The 24990-nt window shown below is 41.3% G+C and overlaps 1 protein-coding gene across 1 annotated transcript in view; it reads right to left on the bottom strand.

The window, feature by feature from the left end:
- The window catches only part of LOC107539023 (T-lymphocyte surface antigen Ly-9), a 75715-nt gene extending 68753 nt beyond the window's left edge, over positions 1-6962 (bottom strand). Inside the window, exons 1-2 of the mRNA XM_087828202.1 lie at positions 6743-6962; positions 3639-3771 (exon numbers count right to left, since the gene is read on the bottom strand). Of these exons, the coding sequence (XP_087684328.1) occupies positions 3639-3684 (46 nt within the window). The 5' untranslated portion in view covers positions 3685-3771; positions 6743-6962. The remainder of the gene's footprint in view (positions 1-3638; positions 3772-6742) is intronic.
- Between the last annotated feature and the right edge of the window lie 18028 nt (positions 6963-24990).

The raw sequence follows: 24990 nt of genomic DNA, 5'->3' as shown, positions 1-24990 counted from the left end.
ATCATTCATTAACTTAGGAGGCAGTGGATAAGAGGAGGGAAGATTAGCTACTACCCCCTGCCCCTGAAAAAGAATAAAAAATGCTTATTGGAGCCCAGCCGGGCGTGGCTCAGCGGTTGAGCATTGACCTATGATCCAGAAGATCGAGGTTCAATTCCTGGTCAGGGCACATGCCCAGGTTGTGGGCTTGATCCCCAGCGGGGATGTGCAGGAGGCAGCTGATCAATGACTCTCTCATCATTGATGTTTCTATCTCTCTCTCACCCTTCTTCTCTCTGAAGTCAATAAAGATACATTTTAAAAAAAAATGCTTATTTGAAGGATCCTAAAAGAAGGAGGAAGGTTAGGTAGCTGCTGGAATGACTATGCTTTACATTCAACAGGATATCAAGACCTTGTTTATATTTAATCCTTACTTGTTTTTAAGAAGCAAATTCAAGTCAACCCAAACCATATCGATGTGAATGGTACTTGAACCATGTCTAGATACGGTCATTTCCTTGGATATTCTGCCTTGCTGGCCTCCCTAAACTTTGGCTATTGGCAAAGGCCTGCCCACCAACTCCACCCTCCTCTGCAGGTGGGTGTAGAAACAGGCCCAGTCTCTCCATGAATAATCCTGTCTTGCTGGACATAAAACACCACTCTTCACTGACAATCCCAAAATGTGATAACAATTAGTAGTAGTGTTTTATTCCACTTCAGCATCAAAGTGGGTGAAGGCAGTATTGCTAAGTGGTTAAGTCTAAAGACACTGGAAGTCAAGCCCTACTTCCTCCACTTTTTGGCTAAATGACCTCCAGAATTCTGTGTCTCAGGTATAAACTTGAAATATTAATAGTACTCATCTCATAGGGTATTGTGAGGATTAAATAAAATGATCAATGTAGACTACTCAGGGCAATGCCAGACACATAGTAATTGCTCCTTAAGTAGTTATTACTATTGATGATGAGAGATAGGAGAAGGGAGCAAGAGTAGGGGTTTAAGAAACGGGAAAAAGAAAGGCACACAGAAAAGGAAGAACTAAAATTGCATGAAAAACAAACAAACAAACAAACAAAATCCCATGTAGAGAGTAATGGACATGGAGCAAAAGTGCTAGACTCTCCTGTCTCCCACCCCAGAGGGAGGGTGGCTAGCGGGATACTTGGAGGGACAATCAGAGTCACAGGGTTCACAAGTCATGATGAGAAAGTTGAGATCAGAACATAAGCCTGTGAGTCTTGGCTCTTGGAGAAAAAATTTCCAACATGGAAGGGTCATGAGTTTACACACTCAGATTTATTTCAGTAATTTCAAGAGAAATATGGGGATTTCTAACTTCCTTTTTCCACTGTATCTCAGCTGCTTCAGCTGATCTGAATTTTAGGGAAGTGCAGGAAATCAGTTGATCATATCCAAGGGCCACCTCTGCCAGCAACAGCAGCAGGAAGGATTTAGGGTGTAGTTTTGCAAGCAGGAAATGTTTATGTTGTAAGGGTTTTTTTCAGTTGTGTTTTCTTTTTTTTAATTTTTAAATTTAATTTTTAATTAAAAAAATTTTTTTAATCATTTTGTGGACCCTGAGTTCTAGCTATTTGCCAAATTAAGTCAGCCAATATTCCCATAACATTTACTTAATAACAGTCCCTGGACATAGTCAGATTATATTACCCCTCTTATAAATAAACAAAAGTACTTTTTTATCAAATATTACCCCTCTTATAAATAAACAGAAGTACTATTTTTGATGTGTTCCTCTTTAGCAAATAAATAAAAATAATTTCATGGAATAATTTTTAAGCAGCAAACAGATCCATTCAGCAAAGGCAAATGGTAAGTGAAAGTACTTCTGGTGCCAATACTCTAAAACAAACCCGTGCCCTTGATTTTTATGGGTCCTTGAGAAAATGAATATCTTACATATCTTACCCCCGGTTTCCCCAGAATCCCAACAGCCCACACCTGAGCTCAGACTCTCACCACCTTTTCTCCTGCTGGTGTTGCTTGGGTCATCCCACACAGAGATGTCTTGCCCAGGATCTCTGTGCAAGAAAGCCTTGGCTCTTTCTAATACCATGTGAAAGCAAGTATGAAAAACAATGGCAGGTTTGTTGTTGTTTTTCTGTTAAGCACTTACTATATTCAGGTCCTATGGCAAATGTTGTACATGAATTATTTTGATTCTCAAAATCCCATTATAGTATCACCTGCTGGAATAAAAATGTTTTCCCCATTCCGAAGTCAAAACAAGTTGAGCTTGTCACAAAGCTAATGGATGAATGATTCACTACTAGCTGATTTGCCAACTTCAGGTGTTAGCCCTTTGAAGAGCTTCAAGGATTTAAAAAAGTAATAAGTGAGGTCAGAAAGAGTGTGGAACAGAAGGAGCTATCGCCTAGGAATTAGAAGAACCAATGTCTATTTCCAGCTTTACTAATTTTAGGTTGTGAAACTTCAGGTGAATTATTTTAATCTGAACCTTAGTTTATATTTTTTTGCATAATAATATCTACATTTCTTATTTCAATGGTTTTAGTATTGATTACAGGAGAATTGTAGAATGCCTTACAAGTTAAGTGATATCAAATGGCACCCTTCTCTGGAAGATTACGGACATCCCTAGATTTCCATTTAGGTTTTATCCAACTCTTTCCCCATCTACTTGCATTTTATACCTACCATGTAAGGGTGAGTAGCATAGGCTCCAAAAACTTGGCCTGCCTAGATGTTGCAGTCCCCGCAAAGCTCAAATGGAAGGAGTCACAATTTTAAATGATCAAGGGAACCAGAGAGACCATGGTACATTCATCCTACCTTTTCAGAATATTCTAAACCACTAGATTCTCTGTAGTCTAACTCATATAGGGAATTTGATAGTGCATTTTAGAGCTGGTAAGAGATAATATAAATAGATTAAAAATGCCAAACAGTCAATTTTTATATAAACAAGACAATTGTTTGGATTTAATTAAATAATATATGCAATGACAAAATACACCCAGAGCTATGTTAATGTTACATAGTTTTCTTTGTACTAACAACAATATTCATCTGTCTTTTATAATTTACTGTTAAGCATACATAAGAAAAACAAAGTTTTTAGTTCAAGTTCTTAATTTTTTGAAAGTAACATATTTGTAAAATAGGAATAATAACCCCTTCCCATTTATTTTAGAGAGTTTTTGGAAGATAGAAGCAGACTAATAGTTCTGATTTTACAATGATAATTGTGGTCATGCACCACTTCAATCTGATAGAGCAATGAAATAAAATTGGGAAAGGTATATCTCTTTCAAAAACTACATAACGTATTACAATACCAAAAAGAAATAGCTTTTAAGTTAGTCAAGATTTTGGATTTATTTATTCTTTTACTGAGCTTTTTGGCCAGGTCTTCCAGTGCTGGCTCTTCTGAGCAGAAGGGTTTGTCTCAGCTTTTTGGAGACTGGACACAGACAAAAGTTAGAAATTCAAACTCTAAAGCTGAAAAAGAGGTTTGAATCTTAAGCTTTTCCTCAATCAGTTGGTCTCCTTTTGAGACCCAGGGTACTTGTGTTAAAACCTATCAAAAGGGCGTTTCAGTGTCTTCCTTCAGGGAAATATCTAAAACTTAATAGAAAACTAGGAGGGGATCAGCAAGGGTCAGAACTCACAGGTTTGCAGGCAAAGGAGCAAGATCCATAAATATTGCTGAGCCATCTTCTTTCAGAGTCTAAGCTATCGTGCCAGCAATGGCACTCTTCTAACAGGCATTCAGCTGCACTCGAATGTCCTTGCTTTTTATAGCTGTGTTTAAAGAAAGGAAGTATGAGATAAGAGACTTCGGAAACACTGGTACATATATTATGACGCTGTTTTTTCCTATTTTATAACCTGAAGTGCCTAGCACTAATTAATTACTTATTTAACAAATATTTATTGAATGCCTACTATGTGTCAGGCACTGTTCTGGGAACTGGCAATATAAAGAATGACAAAGCAATTGGTCTCCCTGCTTGTTAGGGAGATGGACAATTGAACAGGCAATTCCAACATAGGGTGATAAGTGTTTTATTAGAGAAAATAAGGGGAATGGAGAGGGCATCTGACCTGGGCTAGGAGAGTGTGGGGAAGGCTTTCTGAAGGAACTGACAACCAAGCTGGGACAGGTCTGAGGAATAACTTAGTAGGATTAGGCCAAACGTGGTGCGGGGTAGAGAATAGGAAGATGTGTTGACATGATAGGAGCTTAATAAATGTTAGCAACTGATATTATAGAATTACAGTTATGTATTAATATATAACACAATTCTATGTAATTAATAAAACATTATTTTATATATTTTACATAAATTTAATAATTTCCCAAATTATTTTATATAATAATATTCTATATGTTATTATATTTTTTATATTATATATAATTCTATGTTATGTAAGTTATGTATATAATATATATAATAGAGTTAATATAGTTATATTATGAGTGAGATAGATGAAACACAGGACTATTCTTTAGTAGAGGCCTACCACTCCCTGTTAGAAGATAACACGGGCCTTGTATGTGTGTAGGGTGTCAGGGGTGGTAATAGGTATAAATATTTGGGTCCCAAAGCCAAGCAATTTTAACTGGAATCCAGCTGTTTTGGAGGAGTTCTGGGGAAGCTGAGGACTCAGCTCCTGAGACCTGGGGGGAATAAGATTAGGTACATCCTTTACCACTGAGAGGAGTCCTCAGCCAGATAGCTCATTTCTAGGCAACCTGAACCTCTGGGGTCATATACTGTACAATCCCGCTCATCATTCTCCAAATATATAATTGTTCAGTATAGCATAGTCGAGAACCTTTATGTAGGTATAGTGAACAGGCAGCTACTTGGGACCAAAGAAGAATTGAAAATAAAAATGGAATTACCCATATTAATTACTTCATTTCACAAGATTAAACCATATTACTTTCACATTCTTAGCAAGCACGTCTTCCTAAAATATGTAATTACTACATGTGAAAAACACACACATTTACCATGTATTAGTTTCACAGAGAAGGAAGAAAGAAGAAAGACTATAAAGGTGCCAGGAGCTGCTGAAAACTTAACTTTGTCTTCTCTTTCTTCCTCTTTTCTCTGTAGGAATAATGTTCCTTCTTCTCTTGCTATTTGAAACTCTTTCTTGGTCTCATGTCTAAGTCTTTAGAAATCTTAGGTTGGTATCTTACTCAAGGATTTCTCTCCTGTTGAGCCTAGATCAGTGTCTTGTCTCTGTCTTTTGGGCTTATATGTACTGCTCATCAAGAAGGTACTAGGTTTTGAGACTTCTTTTGATATAATGTAGAAGGATGTGAAAGTTCTCCTGTGGTAACAATAAGAAAACAGAAAATAAAAGTCATACTTATCTATGGAATATGCAATGAATGGCATATGCAAAAAATCCCTTGAACTAAATTCCAGAGAGAAATGTGTCCTTTGTAGATGAGCAGGGAGCCAAATAGCTCCAGACCTGGGGCAGGATCCTGTTCTGGGGTGCACACCAATAGAAGAGAGAGGCTGCCATAAACAGAGACCTTGAGAAGGACAGAGTTGGTGAAACTTAGGTAATAGCATGGGCAGGCAAGACGGGCTGGGATCTAGAAGTTTCTGAAGCAAAAAGACAAACTGCTTGCCCAACAATTCTCATTCTTTCCAGAATTTTGCTGAGAAAGTGGCACTAGGAAGAAACTAGACAGCAGAAACAAATTGTATGGTACCACATATTTCATTATAGTTGAATTCTAGAGTTTTAATATAAAAGTAAACAAAAAATATTGAAACTACAGCCTAACCTCTTTCCACCTTAACTATTGATAAGATTTAAGGGGCAGTGGTGATGAAGGAGGTTGGGGGTTTGACTGATTACAGGTGAACTCAATCTAATTAAAGCTATGATCGTATCTCAGCTCAATTTAATTCTAAGAGAAACGTTAATGATTAGCTGTCACTCAAACTGCTAGGCAGAGGGAAGGGATTAAATTCTCAGGGAAATAAATAAAGCAAAGCAAAACAAAAAAAAAATATTATATGTGAATATATACTATTCTTTATTTTAGAATCAAATCTGTCTAATTATAGCTGCTCCAGCTTTCTTTTGGTTTCCATTTGAGTGGAATATCTTTTTCCATCCCTTCACTTTTAGTCTGTGTGTGCCTTTACATCAAATTACATGACAGAGGGGTCAATCCAACAACAGGATATAACATCTGCAATTATTTATGCACTCAAATATATAAAGCAAATATTAGCAGACCTAAAGGGAGAAATAGCCAGTAATACAATAATAGGGAACTTTAATACCCCCCCCATCAATAGATATAGATCATGCAGACAGAAAATCAATAAGGAAACATTAGCCTTAAATGAGATGAACTTAACAGGTATATACAGCACATTCTATTCAAAAGCAATACAGTACATATTCTTAAGCACACATGGGACATTTTACAGGATAGATCATATGTGAGGCCACAAAACAAGTCTTAATAAATTTAAAAAGACTTAAATCATACCAAGCACCTTTTCCAACCACAATGGTATGAAAAACTAGAAATGACACAAAGAAAACTGGAAAATTCACAAATATGTGGAGATTAAACATGCTACTGAACAGTCAACAGGCCAAAGAATATCCCCAAACAGAAATTTAAAAATACCTTGAGATAAATGAATATGGAAATATAACATACCAAATTTGTGGGATGCAGCAAAGGCAGTTCTAAAAGGGGAGTTCATCGTGATAAACTTACCTCAGAAATAAGAAAAGTCGACAGAGCGGGAAGATGGCGGCCCCGCTCCCGGCCATGGACTCGATTTCCTCCTAAAATCCTACGTAACCAGCTGGGAGAAAACAGAGGAACCAGAGTGGAGGCAGTGCGAGTGGGGAGCACTGAAGAAACACCATAGAGTCCGGTAAGAGAGGGGGCGCAGGAAGGGGGATCCCCCTTGAAGCCTGTGCTGGGCTCCGAGCCCCGAGGCCTGGAGGCTGCAAAGCTCCCTCCCCTCAGGAGCACGGACGGCCTCCAAAAGCGGGGACCCCACACCCGGAGCGACGAGGGGAAGGAGCGCCCCGCGCACAGGGCAGAGGGGTCCAGCGGAGCGGGGTGCCCACCAGGAGGGGACGGCACTTTCCTGGGAAACAAAGCCTCCAATGGCGGCCGGCGCCTTCCTGGGAAACAAAACCTCCAATGGCGGCCGGGGCCTTCCTGGGAAACAAAGCCTCTAATGGCGGGCGGCGCCTTCCTGGGAAACAAAGCCTCTAATGGCGGCCGGGGCCTTCCTGGGAAACAAAGCCTCTAATGGCGGGCGGCGCCTTCCTGGGAAACAAAGCCTCTAATGGCGGCCGGGGCCTTCCTGGGAAACAAAGCCTCTAGTGGTGGCTTCGGCCAGCATCTAATGCTCAGGGTGCTGACCATAGGGAAGGCTGTCCCAGGGTGTGTGGCACCCGCGTACTGAGGGACCAGAGGACTGCACTGAGCGGGAGCACACAGGGACCCTCTGCCCCCCTGTAAGGCATTGGGTTGAGCCCCAGAAAGCATTTGATCTGTGTGGTGAGGGGGAGGGGAGGAGCCCTCCCACTGCCGGAGAGGGCCTGGAGCTAACTGTGGGAGGGAATTTTCCTCCAGGCCCTGAGCTGCTGGTGGGGAGGGGCTGGGATCGGTGACCAGCCCTGAGGGAGCCCTCCCACCCTGAGCTCCCAGTGTGGAGAGGCTGGGATCTGTGACCAGCCCTGAGGGGCACCGTGGTGGTGCATGGAGCCGCTCCAGCTTTGCTGAGACCAGCGGTGTGGGGAGCTGCATGGAGCTGACTTTGGGTCCCCTCCCGCTGGGTGCTTGGTGCACAGGCCACTGGACCTCGCAGGGTGGACTCTCTGCCTGTGTGTTGCTTTGTGCGTTTGTGAGTCGGCTCACTGAACTGGCCCCCACCTTCCCAGCATGCACTGGGGGACAGACCAGTGGAGGCTGGGACTGGGGTCTGCACAGTGGACGGTCTGAGGGGTGGGCCTGGTGCAACCAGCCAACCAGAGCTGAGCAGGGAGGGGTGGAGCCCGTCGGCCTCTCCAGCAGCCGGGAGCACCGCCCCCAACAGGAAGGGGCGGACCCAGCTCACTGAGGCCCCAGACACCCGGCAGGGCACAGTCCTGAGGGGGAAGGGAGAGCAGCTCACAGGAGGACATTACAAGAACAAGACTCTCAGGGACTGTTGTTGGGGAACTGGAGGAAATGTGAAAACCCCTGCTAGGGGCTGGGCAGGCAAAGGGCTCACTGGAATGTTCTTTAATCAAAACCACTAGGCCCAGACTGCTGAAATAGCCCATACAGAAGAGGCAATAGGCTGAAATCAATCTGAAGCTGCAGTAGATCAGAGCCTGGGGAACTAGAATCAGAGGACAGGGTAGGGAATGAGGAGCTGGCGGTGGAGCAGAGACTCCTGCAGAGTGAGCGCCTGACAGTGACACCTCTAAGGGAAGTGATACCCTGGGCTACACTAGCCACCCTGCACCCTAAAGACTCTACAGAAGACTCTGGAGCAAGACCAGGCAACTACAAGGTTGCAAAATAGCTGACCAGAGGATGTGGTCCATGGAGAGCCTCAGATCAACCATCTACCTAAGGACACCAGAGCCAAACCTAGACGGCTCCTCACATTGGCTGATACACAAGCACCTCCCAGGAAAACAGAAATCAGCATACAAAACTGTGAACCACAGACCACATAAGCTGTCCAGATGAAACTCACATGGTTGCCTTTTTTTTCCCTTAGGAAAAAGAGATAGAAAAAAATTTTTTCTTTTTAAATTTTATAATTTAAAAAAATTTTAAAATTATTATTTTTAAAGAATTTTGTTTTGCTTTGCTTGTTTTTTGTTTTGTTTTGGATTTTTGCTGTGTTTTATTTTATCTTTTATTCTACTACCAAGATTTTCTTGATATTCTCTGCTTAATTGCTAGGACATTATCATTATAACCAAGAAGTTTACTGCTGTTCTCTATAGTTTCCCCCTGATCTTTTACTGGAGTCTCCCTCTGCCCTGGCTTTATCTCTCTCTCACTCTCTCTCCTCAATCCATAGGCATAAATTTTCTCTTTCTTTATTTCTTCTCTTTTTCTCCCTTCTGTCTTCCTGTCTTTTTGTTTGATTGTTAGTTTCTGTTTGTCTCCTTATTGTATTTTTATTTTTTCATTTTCAACTATTATCTGATTCCTATGCTCTATCCTTAATTTTTTTCTCACCCTTCTTTCAGAATCTTTTCTCTGTCCCTTTTATCTCCCAGTAGCTTCTCTATTTTTTACATTTTATTTTAGTTTATTATTATATTTTCAATTTTCATTACTATTAGCAATAATACACTTTTCTCTCTCTAGCTTCATTTTTCTTTCCTTTTTTTTTTTTTTTTTTTGCTTTAGCATTTGTGTTCTCCCTTCACACTCTCAGTTCTATTTTCACTTGGGTTGTTTTCATTGTGATTGTCAAGATATTTTGTAAGATACCCCTTGTTTCCTGGAAGTTTAATTGTGTATTGTCCAGCCTTGTCAGCACCCATACAATAGCTCGCATGTTGTGGTTTAGGCTGATACACACAGTTAGCAAACCTAAGAGGAGAGTCCTCTGAAGGGCAGGTCAACAACAATCTAGACCCAACCACAATTGAAGAGCCCAAAGAACCCACAAAAAGGACACCCACAAAAGGGGTACACCTAGAGCAAAGAGCTCAGAAGTATAAGGAAGACACACCTCTGGGCTCCACTGGACTCACACTACAAAATCCCACCCCACAAGACTGGGAGACAGCAAATATATCTAATATATAGATACAAACACTAAGAGCCACCAAAATGGGGAGACAAAGAAACAACCCCCAAATTAAAGAAAAGGAAAAATCGCCAGAAAAAGACCTTGATGAGATGGTGTTAAGCAAATTATCAGAAATAGAGTTCAGAGTTATGATTATAAAGATGCTCAAGGAAATTAATGAGAAAAACAAGGCACTTGATGGTAAGGTCGAGGAACTTAGTGAAAACATTAAAAAAGATACATATTATAAACAAGAATCACCAGAAATAAACCATACTACATCTGATATCAAGAATATGCTGGAAGGAATTAAAAGCTGGCTTAATGAAGCATAGGATAGAATAAATGACTTAGAAGATAAGATAGAAAACACCACTCAATCAGAGCAGCAAAACAACCCACAAAAAACAAACAAAAGAACACTTAAAAAGCATGAGGACAGTCTAAGGGAGCTTTGGGGCAACATAAAGCGAAACAACATTCATATTATAGGAGTGCTGAGGGGGACGAAAAAGAGCAAGGGATAGAGAATTTGGTGTAGGAAATAATGACAGAAAACTTCCCCACACTGGCAAGGGAGAAAGCCACACAAGTTCAGGAAGCACAGAGGGTTCCAAACAAGAAGGACCCAAAGAGACCCACTCCAAGACACATCATAATTAAAATGGCAAATGTCGAGGACAAAGAGAGAATATTAAGGGCTACAAGAGAGAGACAAGCAGTGACCTACAAGGGAACCCCCATAAGGCTGACATCGGATCTCTCAACAGAAACTCTTCAGGCCAGAAGGGAGTGGCATGAAGTTCTCAAAGTAATGAAAAGCAAGAACATGCAACCAAGATTGCTTTATTCAGCAAGGCTAGCATTTAAAATTGAAGGTGAAATAAAGAGCTTCCCAGACAAAAAAAAAAAAAAAAGGCTAAAGGAGTTCAGTACCACCAAACCAGCATTGCAAGAAATGTTAAAAGGACTGCTCTAAGAAAAAGAATAGTGAGGAAAAGGTACATCAGCATTAAGGGGGAAAATGGCATTAAATAAGTTGATATCAATAGTAACCTTAAATGTAAATGGAATAAATGGTCCAATCAAAAGATATAGTGTAGCTGAATGGATAAGAAAACAGGACCCAAATATATGCTGTCTACAAGAGACCCAAAGGAGAGCAAAAGATTCATCAGGCTAAAAGTGAAGGGATGGAAAAAATAGTCCATGCAAATGGAAAGGGGAAAAAAGCTGGAGCGGCAATACTTATTTCTGACAAAATAGACTTCAAAATAAAGACCATACCAAGAGACAAAGATGGTCACTACATAATACTAAAGGGATCAATCCAACAGGAGGATATAACTCTTATATATGCACCCAATATAGGAGCACCTAAATATATAAGAAATTTCTTGGTGGACTTTAAGGGGGAGATTGACAGCAGCACAATCATAGTGGGGGACTTGAACACCCTACTGTCAGCATTGGACAGATCATCAAAACAAAAAATCAATAGGGAAACACAGACCTTAAGTGACACACTATAGCTAATGGATTTAATTGACATTTATAGAACATTTCACCCCAAAGCAGCAGAATACACATTTTTCTCAAGTGCACATGGAACAGTCTCAAAAATAGACCACATGTTAGGGTACAAGGCAAGCCTCTACAAATTCAAGAAGATTGATATCATATCAAGCATCTTCTTGGATCACAGTGCCATGAAACTAGAAATCAACCTCTATAAAAAAACACAAAAACATTCTAACACATGGAGGCTAAATAGCATGTTATTAAACAATGAATGGCTTACCAATAAGATCAGGGGGGGAAAACAAACACTTCTTGGAAAAACCCCAAAATGAACAGACAACACCCTAAAATCTATTGGACACAGAAAAGGATTCCTGAGGGGGAAGTTCATAGCAGTACAGGCATACCTCAAGAAACAGGAAAAAGCTCTACTAAACCATCTCACACAACTAAAAGAATTAGAAAGAGAACAGCAAGAAAAGCCCAGAATGAGCAGATGGAAGAAAATAATAAAGATCAGAGCAGAAATTAATGACAAAAAAAAAAAAAGCACCAAAAAAAAAAAAAATTAATGAAACCAAGAGCTTTTTGTTTGAAAAATAAATAAGATTGATGCACCTTTAGCCAGACTCACTAAGAAAAAAAGAGAGAGGACCCAAATAAATAAAATCAGAAGTGAAAGAGGCGATATAACAACCAACCCAACAGAAATACAAAGGATCATAAGAAAATACTATGAGCAAATATATGCCAACAAACTGGACAACCTGGGTGAAATGGACAAATTCTTAGAAGCATACAGTCTTCCAAAGCTGAATCAGGAAAAATCATAAAACCTGAATAGGCTGATAACGACAAATGAAATTGAAGCAATAATAAAAATACTGCCAGGAAACAAAAGTCCTGGATCGGATGGATTTATAGGCAAGTTTTACCAAACATTCAAAGAAGAATTAACACCTATTCTCCTCAAACTATTCCAGAAAATTCAAGAGGAGAGAAAATTCCCAAGCTCCTTTTATGAGGCCAGCATCATCCTAATCTCAAAACCAGATAAAGACACTACAAAGAAAAAATTACAGGCCAATATCCCTGATGAACATAGATACCAAAATCCTCACTAAAATACTAGCAAACCGGATCCAGCAATACATTAAAAAGATCATACACCACAACCAGGTGAGGTTTATTCTGGGGATGCAGAATAAAGGCTAGTATAACATTCGCAAATTAATAAATGTAACACATCACAGAAACAAAATGAAAGACAAAAATCGCATGTCATATCAATAGATGCAGAAAAAGCATTCAACAAAATTCACCCATTTTTGATAAAAACTCTCAGCAAAGTGGGAATAGAGGGGACATACCTCAACATAATAAGGCCATATATGACAATCCTACAGCCACCATCATACTCAACGGTCAAAAACTAAGACCATTTCATTTATTTATTTATTTATTTATTTATTTATTTATTTATTTATTTATTTATTTATTTATAAACATATCTTTATTGATTTCAGAGAAAGGAAGGGAGAGGGAGAGAGAGATATAGAAAAATCAATGATGAGAGAGTCATTGATTGGCTGCAGCCCGCAACATGGGCATGTGCCTTGACCAGGAATCGAACCCTGATCACTTGGATCCTAGGTCGATGCTCAACCGCTGAGCCAAGCCCGGCCTGGCTAAAACAATTTTCCTTAAAAACAGGAACAAGACAGGGATGTCCACTTTCACCACTCTTATTCAACATAGTACTGGAAGTCCTTGCCACAGAAATCAGACTGGAAGAAAATATAAAAGGTATCCAAATTGCAAAGGAAGAAGTAAAACTGTCATTATTTGCAGATGACATGATATTGTACATAGAAAGCCCTAAAGACTCTACCAAAGTACTACTAGATTTGATAAATGAATTTGACAAGGTAGCTGGATACAAAATTAACATCTGGAAATTGATGACCAACAATGATGTCTCAGAAAGAGAAACTAAAAAATAAAATACCATTTACCATTGCAAATAAAAAAAATATATATACCTAGGAATAAACTTTTTAAAATTTATTTAAATATATCTTTATTGATTTCAGAGAGAGGAAGGGAGAGAGCTAGAAACATCAATGATGAGAGAGTCATTGATCGGCTGCAGCCCGCAACCCGGGCATGTGCCCTGACCAAGAATCGAACCGTCGTCGCCTGGATCCTAGGTTGACGCTTAACCACTGAGCCATGCCGGGCTGGGCCCTAGGAATAAACTTAACCAAGGATGTAAAAGACCTGTACTTGGAAAACTACAGGACACTGAAAAAAGAAATAGAGGAAGATATAAACAAGTGGAAGAATATATCATGTTCATGGATTGGAAGAATTAATATCATTAAAATGTCCATACTACCGGAAGCAATCTACAGATTCAATGCAATTCCTATTAAAATACCAACAGCATATTTCACAGATCTAGAACCATATTCCAAAAATTTATATGGAACCAAAAAAGACTCTGAATAGCCGCAGCCATCTTGAGAAAGAACAGAGTGGGAGGGATCATTTTACTGGGTATAAAACTATACAACAAATCCATTGTAATCAAAACAGCCTGGTATTGGTACAACAACAGACATATAGATCAATGGAACAGAACAGAAACCCCAGAAACAGAACCATGCCATTATGATCAATTAATATTTGAAAAAAGGAGGCAAGAGCATACAATGGAGGAAAGACAGTCTCTTCAATAAATGGTGCTGGGAAAATTGGACAGGTACATGCAAAAAATGAAACTAGGCCACCAAATTTCATCATACACAAGAATAAACTCCAAATGGATAAAAGACTTAAATGTAAGTCAAGAAACCATAAAAATCCTGGAAGAAAACAAGTAGTAAAGTCACAGACATCTCATGTAGTGGAATTTTCACCAATACATCTCCTAGGGCAAGAGAAACAAAAGAAAAAATAAATAGGAGCACATCAGACTAAGAAGCTTCTGCACAGCAAAAGAAATCAGTCTCAAAATACAAAAAAAGAACCACTGTCTAGGAGAACATATTTTCCAAGTATGTATCTGATAAGGGGCTAATTTCCAAAGTGTACAAAGAACTCATAGAACTCAACAAGAGGAAGACAAACAATCCAATTAAAAAATGTGCAAAGGACCTAAATAGACACTTCTCCAAAGAGGACACACAGAGGACCAAGAGACTTATGAAAAAGTGCTCAAGGTCACTAATCAGAGAGAGACACAAATTAAAACCACAATTAAAATCACCTCACACCTGTCAGAATGGCTCCATCAACAAATCAACAAATGACATGTGCTGGCGAGGATGTAGGGAAAGGGGAGCCCTAGTACACTGCTGGTGGGAATGCAGACTGGTGCAGCCACTATGGAAACAGTATGGAGTTTCCTCAAAAAATTAAAATCGGAACTGCCTTTTGATCCAGTGACCCCACTTCTAGGAATATATGCTAAGAATCCCGAAACACTAATCAGAAAGAATCTATGCACTCCTATGTTCATAGCAGCACAATTTACAATAGCTAAGATCTGGAAACAGCCCAAGTGCCCATCAGTAGATGAGTGGATAAAAAAGCTGTGGCATATTTACACCATGGAATACTATGCAGCTGTAAAGAAAAAGGATCCCATACTCTTTGGGACAGTATGGATGAACCTGGAGAATATTATGCTAAGTGAAATAAGCCAGGCAGAGAAAGACAAATATCTTATGACCCCACTTGTATGTGGAATCTAAAGAACTTAATAGACTAATAAACAAAATAGATTCAGTGACATGGAAGTATGATCAGACTGACAAATCTGAGAGGGAAGGTGAGGGTGGGTGGGTGGGAGGGGAGAGATTAACCAAAGGATTTATATGCATGTATGCATATATGTATAACCCAAGGACACAGAAAATAGGGTGGTGAAGAACTGGGGAGGGGAGTGGGTGTAGGGCGAAAGGGTTCAATGGGGAAAAAAGGGCACAGCTGTAATATTTTGAACAACAACAAAAAGATTAAAAAAACAGAAGAAAAAAATACTTTATGGAAGATATCAGCATTCTACACAGTAATAAAACTGTGTAGTACTTCAAAGATTGAAACATATTCCAAAGAGACTTAATATCCCAAATATATAGAAAAACCCTGCATATTACCAAGAACAAACAGATTATCTAGTGGGAAATGAGTCAATAATATGCATATGCAATTCATAAAAAGTGGAAACTGGAATAGCAAATAAACATCTGGAGATATGCAATATCCCTCATTAGGAAAAAGAGAAATGAAAATTATAACAACTGTGCTATGCCACATACTTGAATTGTCAAAAATATCAGATAATATCAAGTGCTCTTGAGGAAGGGGAAAAAATAAATTCTAATGTACTGCCAGTGGGAGTACAAATCATTCACAGAGTTGAATATTTGCATAATTTATGCCCCAGCAACTCCAACCTGAAAACTACTCAGAAATCACTTACATGGGTAGCAAAAGAGATATGAAAAAACAGATAGAAGGTTTGTTCATCATAGCATTGTTTGTAATGACAGAGAATTAGAAAAACTTCAATATTTATCAACAAAGGAATTGATAAATAAAATGTAGGATACTTGTAGGATGTAATAGTATAGAGTAGTCAAAAAATTTGAATTAAAGCTACAAATATCAACCTGGAAAGATCTAAAAAATACAATATTGAGTAACACACAACAACACCGAGAAGCAGAATGTCTATATATGTAACTTGAAAACAATTCTATATATCCATCCATACCTTTAAACACCCACCCCACACACAGAATAAATGTATAGGTAATGGGCTAAAAGGGCACACGCGAGAAAGACGAGCATGTGTCTATTCAGGGACATGGTAATGAAAAGCAGAAAGAGAACAGAGATGTGTTGTGAAGGGGGAAAATATAAGAAAAAAATAAAACATGAACCAGTTATGATCATGAACTGAGGAATACTATCGATTCATTTTTGTGCCCAAAGTCCAACTTAAAAACAAAAAAGATTGTGTATTTCTCATATCATGGAAGATAATTCCACTCTTGTCTGTTTTTGTATATTTAACATCTGAAGCAGAGTTCAGTCTTGAGCAGCAAATTTTAAAAAGCATGGACAGTTTGATCTCTGTTCCTATGAGTCTGTTTGTTTTTTAGATTCCAGATATAAGTGAAATCATATTGCATTTGTCTTTCTCAATGGATGGTTGCCAGAGGGGAAGTGTGAGGGGACGGGTGAAAAAGATCGAGGTATATAATCAATAATATAGTGATAACGTGGCACAGTGACAGATGATTACTAGACTTAGTGTGGTGATTACATTGTAAGGTATATAAATGTTGAATCACTATATTGTACACCTGAAACTAATATAATATTGTATACCAACTATACTTAAATAAGTTTGAAGAAGAATTGACAAACCCAATTGTGTTTGGAGGAGTGCAGTCAGGACGGGGGAGGGGCATGTAAGGGGCATATGTCATATAATAGATAACTGAAGAAAAGGAGACTTAGAAACAATAGAATTTTAGGAAAAGGAGACCTTAGAGATCATCTGGTTCACTTTCCCACCATTTCACTTAAACTAGTGAAGAAGACATGATCTCTGGGAGTTCAATTGACTTGTTCACAACCAAAGGTCAGATAGAAATGACAGTTATTTTCATATATTTGAAAAATTGTCATGTGGAAGAAGAATTAGTCTGGCCATTCAGAGAAAAGAACCAGGATGAAAATAGACAAGTTTCAGGAAGGAGGATTTTAATGTGCAGTAACTTTCCACCTGAGGCTCTTTAACAATGGAACTTGTGAAATGACTGTGGAAGAGAATCTCAGGGAGGCTTGTAGGATGCTTAACCAGGGAGTTAGAGAAAGTGTTGGGATTTTAGGGAGGGGGAATAAATGATACCTGCTCTTCTCCTTCTGAGTTTGGAAACAATTTTGACATAGAAGTCATAACAGTGGAAAAAAGGGATTAGCTCTTTTACTGCTGAAACTGATTGGCAAATCAGCTTTGGGTGAGCTGATACATGATTAGCACTCAGGGCCATACTTGGCATGTAGCAAGCAGTCACTAAACGTTGGCTATTAGTATCATTATAATGATGATGAAGAGGGGCAGGGGGAAAGAAGAGAAGGGAGAGAAGGGGGAGAAGGAGGAGCCCTCATTGAGCTGGCAATGCCAGACACATGCCCGATAAGAGAACATCATGCCCTTGTAAGCAGGAGTGAGTAGGCAAGAATGTATGCATCTTACAGACAGACCGGTACCAAGAAAGATAGCTCAGAAGGGACTGAATTGAGCTTGTTTGGTTCATTTTCCCAAATTCAAAAAACAGCTCCTGTACACTTCCTCATGAGGTAGAGTGAGGGAGGGATGGGATTTGGAGACCCATCAGAAATGTTACTGCAGCAGAAGTGCCTTCACTTGAAAGGGATGCCTACATTGGGTCAGGGGTTAGATTAAAAGAACTGGGGCCCTGGCCAGTATAGCTCAGTTGGTTAAGCATTGTCCCGTACACCAAAATGTCACCTGTTCACTTTCAGGTTAGGACACACACCTAGGTTTTGGGCTCGATGTTTCTCTCTCACATCAATGTTTCTCGCTCTCCCTCTCCCTTCCTCTCTCTCTCAAATCAATAAAGATATATACTTTAAAAAAAAGAGAGAACTCAAGATTCCTACCACTTATATAAGTGTTTGAAGCTATATTTCTTTTTCTTTTTTTTTTAGTCTTTTAATTTTTTAAATTTCTTTTTTTTAAACTTATCTTTATTGTTGAAAGTATTACTGGTGTCCCATTCCCCCCCCCCAATTGACCCCCTTCACCTCACTCCCACCCCCTCCCCAGGCCTTCACTCTGCTATTGACTATGTCCATGGGTTATGCATATATGCATATAACTTCTTTGGTCAATCTCCTCCCATCCCCCACCCCTTTTCCCTCTTGCCTCTGAAATATGATTGTCTGTTCCATGAGTCAATGTCTCTGGGTCTATTTAGCTCATCAGATTCTTTTATTCATTAGCTTCTTCTTGAAGAAGACCCTTCAACTTTTCCTGTAGTGCTGGTCTGGTGGTGATGAACTCCTTTAGCTTTTTCTTGTCTGTGAAGCTCTTTATCTGACCTTCAGCTATAATGATAGCTTTGCTGGGTAGATTAATCTTGGTTGTAGTTCCATGTTTTTCATCACTTTGCATATTTCTTGCCACTCCTTTCTGGCCTGCAAAGTTTCTGTTGAGAAATCAGCTGACAGTCCTATGGGTGTTCCCTTGTAGGTAACTAACTGTTTTTCTCTTGCTGCTTTTAAGATTCTCTCTTTGTCTTTAACCTTTGGCATTTTAATTGTGATCTGTCTTGCTGTGAGCCTCTCTGGGTTCCTCTTGTTTGGGACCCTCTGTGCTTCCTGGACTTGTAAGTCTATTTCTTTCCCAGGTAGGGGAAGTTTTCTGTCATTATTTTTTCAAATAGGTTTTCAATTCTTGCTCTCTTTCTTCCCCTCCTGGCACCCAATAATACAAATGCTGGGCCACTTGAAGTTGTCCCAGAGGCTCCTTATACTATCTTTATATTTCTGGATTCTTTTTTCTTTTTGCTCTTCTGGTTGGGTGTTTTTTGTTTCCTCATGTTCCAAATTGCTGATTTGATTCTCAGCATTCTCTACTGTTGATTCCTTGTAAATTATTCTTCATTTCAGTTCATGTAGCCTTCATTTCAAATTGCTACTTTATTATGTCATCGATGGTCTCAGTTGTTTTCATAATACTCTTACTAATATGCTTGAGCATCCTTATAACCATAATTCTGAACTCTGTATCTAGTAGCTTGCTTGGTTCTATTTCATTTAGTTCCTTTTCTAGAGATTTCTTCTGTTCTTTCCTTTGTGACATGTTTCTTTGCCTCCACATTTTGGCTGCTTCCAGGTGTTTGCTTCTATGTATTAGGTAGAGTTGCTATGTCTCCTGGAATTTGTAGAGTGGCTTTGTGTAGTAGCTGTAGTGGCTTTGTGTAGTAGGGTCCAGTGGCTCAGCTTCCCCAGTCACCTGAGCTGGGCCTTCTAGGTGCTCCCTGTGTGGGCTGTGTGCACTGTCCTGTTGTAGTTGAACCTTGGTTGCTGTTGGCATCACTGGGAGGAATTGACCCCCAGGCCACATGGCTGTGAGGACCAGCTGCAACTACAGCCAAAGAGCTGGAGACACCCCTATGGAGCAGGATTTACTTCAGTGGGGCTTTGGTGTTCACCAAGTGCGCCCCTTGAGTGTGTCACTCGTGGATGTGGTAGGGTTGTAATCCAGTGTGGTTGAGTCTGACCACCAGGTGCACTGTCTCTGGGGCCTCCCGCGAGGTGCAAAGTCAGCCTCTGCCAGTGCCTTGCCCAGGGCCACCCAGCATGAGCTACACAGCAAACTATAGTTGGCTGCTACTTGTGCTGGGCTTGGAGGTGCCCAGGAGAGGCCAAGCTATGAGCCAATGCAGCTGCCGCTAGTGCCAGGCCTGGGGCCGCTTATCAAGCCGTATGGGGCCCGCTGCTGCTTGTTTGAGAGATTTTAGGAAAGTCCTAAGCATGGGGCTGGAGAGGCCACTAGCATAGAAAAGCCCCTGGAAATGGCCTGGATGAGCTGCAGATGGGGAGGAGGGGGGCCTCTGGGAATCTCGGGGCGGGGCCAAAGGTGCGAGTCAGGTGCTGGCGATTCAAACATGGCGCCTGCCTGCCGGCTGTGTGCGGGGAGGACTCACCAAAGGAGCCATGGCCTCTGCCAGCCCTTCTGTCTGGGAGGAAGCCGCCCCTCCACCTCTCGCCCAGATCTCAGGCAGGTTAGTCCCTCCCCGAGTGTCCCGGGTCCTTTCAAGCTGCTGCCTGGTGCTGGGCTCAGAGGGAGCACATCCCAGTGAGTCCGTGCCGGGCCCTTTAAGAGGAGCTGCTGGGGCTCCTCAGCGACAGGCCCCCCTGGTTTTCACAGCCCGAAGCTATGGGGACGTCTCTTCCTGGCCCTGGAGCCCTGAGCCAGGGGCCTGCTGTGGGGCTGGGACCCCTCACTCCTCCGGGAAACCCAGGGCCACTGAGATTCCCTCCTGGGTTTAACTCACTGCCCCAGGTGTGGGCCCGCGGCTGCGTCTCTGGGACTCAGCCCCGATCCGCCCGCGTCTGCGCCCCTCCTCCCGCTCTTGATGCTTCTTCAGTTCCCCGGTTGTGGGGCTTCTGTGCAGCCAGATCTTAGGAGGCTCTGAGTGACGTGGTTCTGTGTTTTCGTTGTAATTTTGATGTGGCTGCGGGAGGCGGCGGGGACAGCTGCTACCTGTGCCGCCAGCTTGTTTCCTCTGAAGCTATATTTCTTAAAATACACTTCCAGGCCCTGGCCAGTTTGCTCCGTGGTTAGAGCGTTGGCCTGCTGACCAAAGGGTCCCAGATTCAATTCTGGCCAAGAGCATGCACCTCAGTTGCACGCTTGGCCCCCGAGCGGGAGGCAACCACTCGACGTGCCTCTCTCACATCGATGTTTCTCTCTCTCTCCCTTCCACTCTCTCTGGAAAAGCAATGGAAAAAATATCCCTGGGTAAGGATTAAAAAAATAACGCCCCCATATTCTCCGTTTCGGTCCACCTCTGTTTTCCTTGGTTTCTCCATCACCCTTTACCACTTTACTCAGGTCTTGTTAATGGCTCGCATTCCCGGTTGACTTAAGTTCAATGTGGGCTAAGAGCGCCTCTTTCTGAGACTGAATCACCCGGAGTCCCCCCTCGCCCCAGCTTGGCAGTGAAGAGTTGCTGTGATATCACACCACTGCGTCTCAGGGATCCCAGAGAGCCCACAAGGGGGCATGAAACAAAGTTCTCAGAGAGGCCTTCGTAGGTAGTGTGCAGACATGGAAGGGCACACCAAACGGGCCTTAACAATGCCACAGGCCCCTTCTGGTTCTTATTGTGGGGCGGGTGCCAAGTCCCTCTCACCCCCACTCACACACAAATACCTGGCCAAAAAAAAATAAAAAATAGTAAAGATAATAAGGGGCAATTTGTTTATTATTTTAAAAAACAGGATAATTGGAGGGTGGGTTGGTGGTAGGAGAAAAGAAGAATCAATGTCTTTAAATGTTTGAAGGGTTTTCAAAAAGATGGATTGGATTTTATTCCACTTAGCTGCAGGGATAAGGACGGAGCTAGTGGAGGTGAGGGGGGGATGGGGGGCATTACAGGAAGGTGGGTATCTGCTTCCCTTCAGTAACTGTCTAACAACCAGGGATGCCCTCTGCCTCACCGAGAGGCTGTGTCCCCTCACTGCTGGAGGTGGTGAAGCGTGGGCTACAACATCAGGATAGGAGAGGAGAGCCACGGTTTTGGCCAAGCAATGGACTGGATTGGTTGCCTTTAAGTTTCTTCCAACCCTGACTATCCATAATCCTATGACTAGAAATGCTTGATTCATACCCCTCAATGATCTCGGGGAGGGGGGTGAGAAATGGGAAGAAGTTTTAAAAAAAGCACCACACTTCAGTTGATCTAACAACCTTTATTTAATCTTCTCTCATTTCACAAATCATCTCACATAATTCTCAAAGTTCAAGTCCAGTAGCCCTCTCTAAGTTCCCTTTCTCCTCAGCAACCTCTTTGGAATCTTCTTTCTTGCCCTCTGTGACGCCAAGGGAATCTCATTTGTGCCCTTGGCTGTGTTTTAAATTCTGCTTTTTAAATGTGAGTACGTCATTATCAGTGGCTTACTGAAGATCCTTTTGTTCCTGTTATTAGGGTGACTACACATTCTGGTTTGCCCAGCCATTGCCCTAGTGTAATTATTAATAGCACTTCCCTTTATTATCAAGTAGATCAATTCCCAGTAGGTCATGTGGTGGTTTGCCTATTATATAACATTTTAATTGCTTGTGTTCCTTGTATCTCCCAGAGGGTGACAAGCTCTAACACTTAGTAGGAACGTAATAATGATTTGTTGAATGAGTGAAACATTGAGTAGAACTAGGAGTCTTCTGTGAAATAAACTTATTGCAGTTAACTTTGATTAGAGTCTGTCATCAATCCACACTGGATTTCCTTATGTCTGAGGGGAGGGTTCAACCATCCCTCCAGCCTGTAAGTGTTGTGAACTAATGAAAATCCAGCCAGTTTCAGCAAGTCTGTGGCTAAGGTCACATCTTTTAGCGCCAAGAGAAGAGGTGCTGTGGGTGTATGTGGTGGGGTGGACTGAAGCATTGCTCCATCTCCCTCTTGTGGTTGTTGGGTGGAATTCTTCACAAAGTCCTTTCTGGTTATAACTATAGCCTCCAAGTTGCTGGTTCTATATAGATCTCAACCCAGATTTGGGTTTGAGGTAGGGTTCGGGCATCAGTATTTTTTTAAAGCTATCCTGGTAACTAATATTTAGAGAACTTTGGGAATATTGGAAGGTGTTGGCCATGCTTAAGTGACCAGGTGGCCGCTTTCGAAATGTGATTTTTTTGCCCTGGCCAGGTGGTTCATTTGGTTGTAATGTCATCCCATACACCAAAAGGTTTCAAATTCGATTCCCAGTCAGGGCACATGTGTAGGTTTCGTGTTTGATCCCGGGTCAGGGCAAGTAAGGGAGGCAACCAATCGATGTTGCCTTTCACATAGATGTTTCTCTCTCTCTCCCTCTTCCTTTCTCTAAACATATCTTTGAGTAAGGATTTTTAAAAATGTGATTTTTGATATCTCTACTTCTTGGTATATAGAAGTATATTTAGTCTACTCAAAGATTAGTAGGTAGCCAATATGTTTCTAGATTTGTAGTTCTCAATCAGTGGGAAGATTTTTCCCACCAGGGAACATTTGGCAATGTCTGGAGACATTTTTTATTATCATGATCAGGGACAAGGGATGGGCTACTAGCATCTGCTAAACATACAGTGCATGGGACAGCCATGACAAACAATTACCTGGACCAAAATGTCGATGGTGCTACAGTTGAGAAACCCTGCTGTGTACTTGCTCCACAAGGGGAATCCGGAGAAGTTTGGGAAGGGCAATTACTGTGGCAGTGACAAAAATTAAACAATCCTTTCAATACAGTTCTCTTCTCCGTGTGGAGGGTGACTCCTGACTTTAGTGAAGAGGGCACAGAGCTAACCCTTGCCCATGCCCTAGAAAAGGGACAGTCTCACAGCTCATCAAATGAAATCAGCTACCTTTAGTATTTCATAACTATAGCTATAGAGACACAAGGCTATAAAGCATGTCTTACTATGTCATGAATCCTCTAGGTTACACAAGACAGGAGTACAATTTTCTTGATGAATTATCTGTATTTTTCAGGATGTAGAAACAAAAACTGCAGGGAGAGAAGTAACTTACTGTAACCAGTGGTTCCTCAGTCAGCATATGCACCCTTTACCAATCACACCCTGGTTGTTTCACTAGAGTGTCCTCAAGAGCCTTGAGACTACACCTGGCTGTATTGCAGAGCAGTCCCTTAAGACCGAAAACGAGTCTGTTCCCCCTGAGTTCTCCAGAATTCAGATGTGCTCATTCAGAAAAAAACATTACAGAAAAAACACGGGGAAATCAGGCTTTGAAGTATCAGTTTTATTTTTTAAGTCCAAGGAAAAGGAACACCCCAGTGCCTCACAGTGCCTTTGGGGAAAACTGAGGGGTTGGTTCTCTGCTTTCCCAGTTAAGGATGGCACAAAAGGCTCCAAAATACAGCCACCCTCCCCAATGAGGTCTTGAGCCTGGGACAGGAAATTTCGAAGGAATAGCCTCCTCTTTTTCTTTTCATTCCTGCCCTTCCATCAGGTAGAATTTAGCCACAGGGAAAACCCAAGTGCTGGGAACTGAGTTGCTGGGACAAGCTGAATTTTAGTAAAGGAGAGAGTGCTTATAACAGACTGCGAACGAGCCTACGGTTAGACAAAGGTCACATAATGGGCATTTTATTTTTTTTGCCTGACCAGCATTGAATTCCACTGCTTATCTTTGGGGAATTTTCTAACTCATAAGAGGCAGATCCCACCTACCACTATGAAAGTAGAAAATGCCAGATATTCAATTCCCAGTCTCCCTTGGAGTAGAACACGGATGTGTGACCTATGATTGGCCATTCAGCTGTAGACTTTGAATTCGAAACTAGAGATGGAGAAATGAAGAAGGGACCCTGGAGAAGTCACTTTGATTCAGACACTTTGGTTCACAGTGCCAACAGCAATAAGAGTTTCCAAGTCCAGCTGAGGTAGGGAGGGAGTGGAGGAGTCCAGAGCTAGTGCTGGGAGGACAATGGCTGAGCAACTGGCACTCAGCATTGTCACCCCCGAGCTGGTTTTGTGATTCGGGCTGTGGTCCTAGCCACAGCCTGAATTTCCCTTTTTTTCCGCTCATTTTCAAAGCATGGTTTTACAGAACCTCCTAGCAGTTATTTGACCCAACCAATATCTTTTCAATAGATTTCTTTCCTAGATTAAAAAAAATGCAGACCAATTTCTGTTGATTGTAGCTAACAACAGTATTACCAAAACTGGTACCAGGAAATGAGTTTCACCAATCAACAGAACTGACTGGACAGAGGAGGTGCAGGTAACAAGGACCTCAGAGTTTTGAGCCAGAAAGTCGGTGACCCTCATTATAGGGTTGTAAGATAGTTGGTGCTTTCTCAAAGTGTTCACTAAGGTCATATAGGACCTATCAGAAAGAAGAGCTTC

The sequence above is a fragment of the Miniopterus natalensis genome, chromosome 19 (genome assembly GCF_054644295.1).
Source record: "Miniopterus natalensis isolate mMinNat1 chromosome 19, mMinNat1.hap1, whole genome shotgun sequence".
Taxonomy (NCBI): domain Eukaryota; kingdom Metazoa; phylum Chordata; class Mammalia; order Chiroptera; family Miniopteridae; genus Miniopterus; species Miniopterus natalensis.
The sequence above is the reverse complement of the archived record's forward strand: the minus strand, read 5'-3'. Positions and strand labels throughout refer to the sequence as shown.